Source organism: Papilio polytes, unplaced genomic scaffold, assembly GCF_000836215.1.
Source record: "Papilio polytes unplaced genomic scaffold, Ppol_1.0 DF822178.1, whole genome shotgun sequence".
In the NCBI taxonomy this organism is placed as follows: domain Eukaryota; kingdom Metazoa; phylum Arthropoda; class Insecta; order Lepidoptera; family Papilionidae; genus Papilio; species Papilio polytes.
The window spans coordinates 5,835,278-5,836,107 of NW_013527026.1; the positions used below are offsets into that span (position 1 = coordinate 5,835,278).

Here is an 830-nt window from a genome sequence, read left to right on the forward strand (position 1 = left end):
TCTCACCCAGCGTTCTTACGGTGAAGGAAAACATCATGATACCTGCACATATCGGTGAAGAAATTCAAAGATATGTGTGAAGTCAACCCGCAGGGCAGGTTGGCTATGGCCTAGTCACCAACTTAGGGTAGGCTCCGAGCCCGTAGTGAGGACGTATAGTGAGCTGGTGATGATATCTTCTAGGAGTACCATCATCAGATATCTACCACATGTGCGAGCAACTGGACAGCTTACTAGTAAGCAAGTCAGGGGAGTATATAGAAGAAAGCACAGCACAGGCTCAGCGTGCGTTTGACGATCTACGCAGAGATGTCCGCGCTCTCAACAATCTACCTTTAGATGTGACTGCTATGTATGGTAAGTGGACATTTTGTAATTACTCTAAAAATGTCTTGTTTTTGTATTTTTAAACATTCAATATGATTGTTACTAGAGTCATTAAGTTAAAACTTAAAGCAACTCATTTCACCGGTATCGCGAGCAATATCCAATATCCAAGATGTCTAATGACATTTACAGCTGTCAGAGATGTGACGTTTATGCCAATAATCTAGTGTTTCGCCAATTTTTTTTAACAGTAATGGGAAAGAAAGAGATGACTGTTTTTAACATTCCTTCTGTAAATAGCAGAGGTTTAGTAGTAAATTGTATTTTATGCTTATATCTATGTAAATTAACTAAATCAAATGTTAAAACACTTCACTCCGTTAGTGACGCTTCAATATGACACGCGTCAAATTAAACTAAAATCTATTAAAAAGCCATATTGATATTAAATATTTGTGATGTTTAGGTATATCTCCAGTGTTCAGTTACTGCAGTGCGCTGGG

At 38.3% G+C, this 830-nt stretch overlaps 1 protein-coding gene across 1 annotated transcript in view; it reads left to right on the top strand.

Moving 5' to 3' along the window:
• Window positions 1-830, top strand: part of LOC106106458 (nucleolar protein 6) — a 10,525-nt gene that overhangs the window by 4,684 nt on the left and 5,011 nt on the right. The window contains exons 7-8 of the mRNA XM_013287037.1: window positions 184-357; window positions 794-824. Coding sequence (XP_013142491.1) covers window positions 184-357; window positions 794-824 — 205 coding nt within the window. The remainder of the gene's footprint in view (window positions 1-183; window positions 358-793; window positions 825-830) is intronic.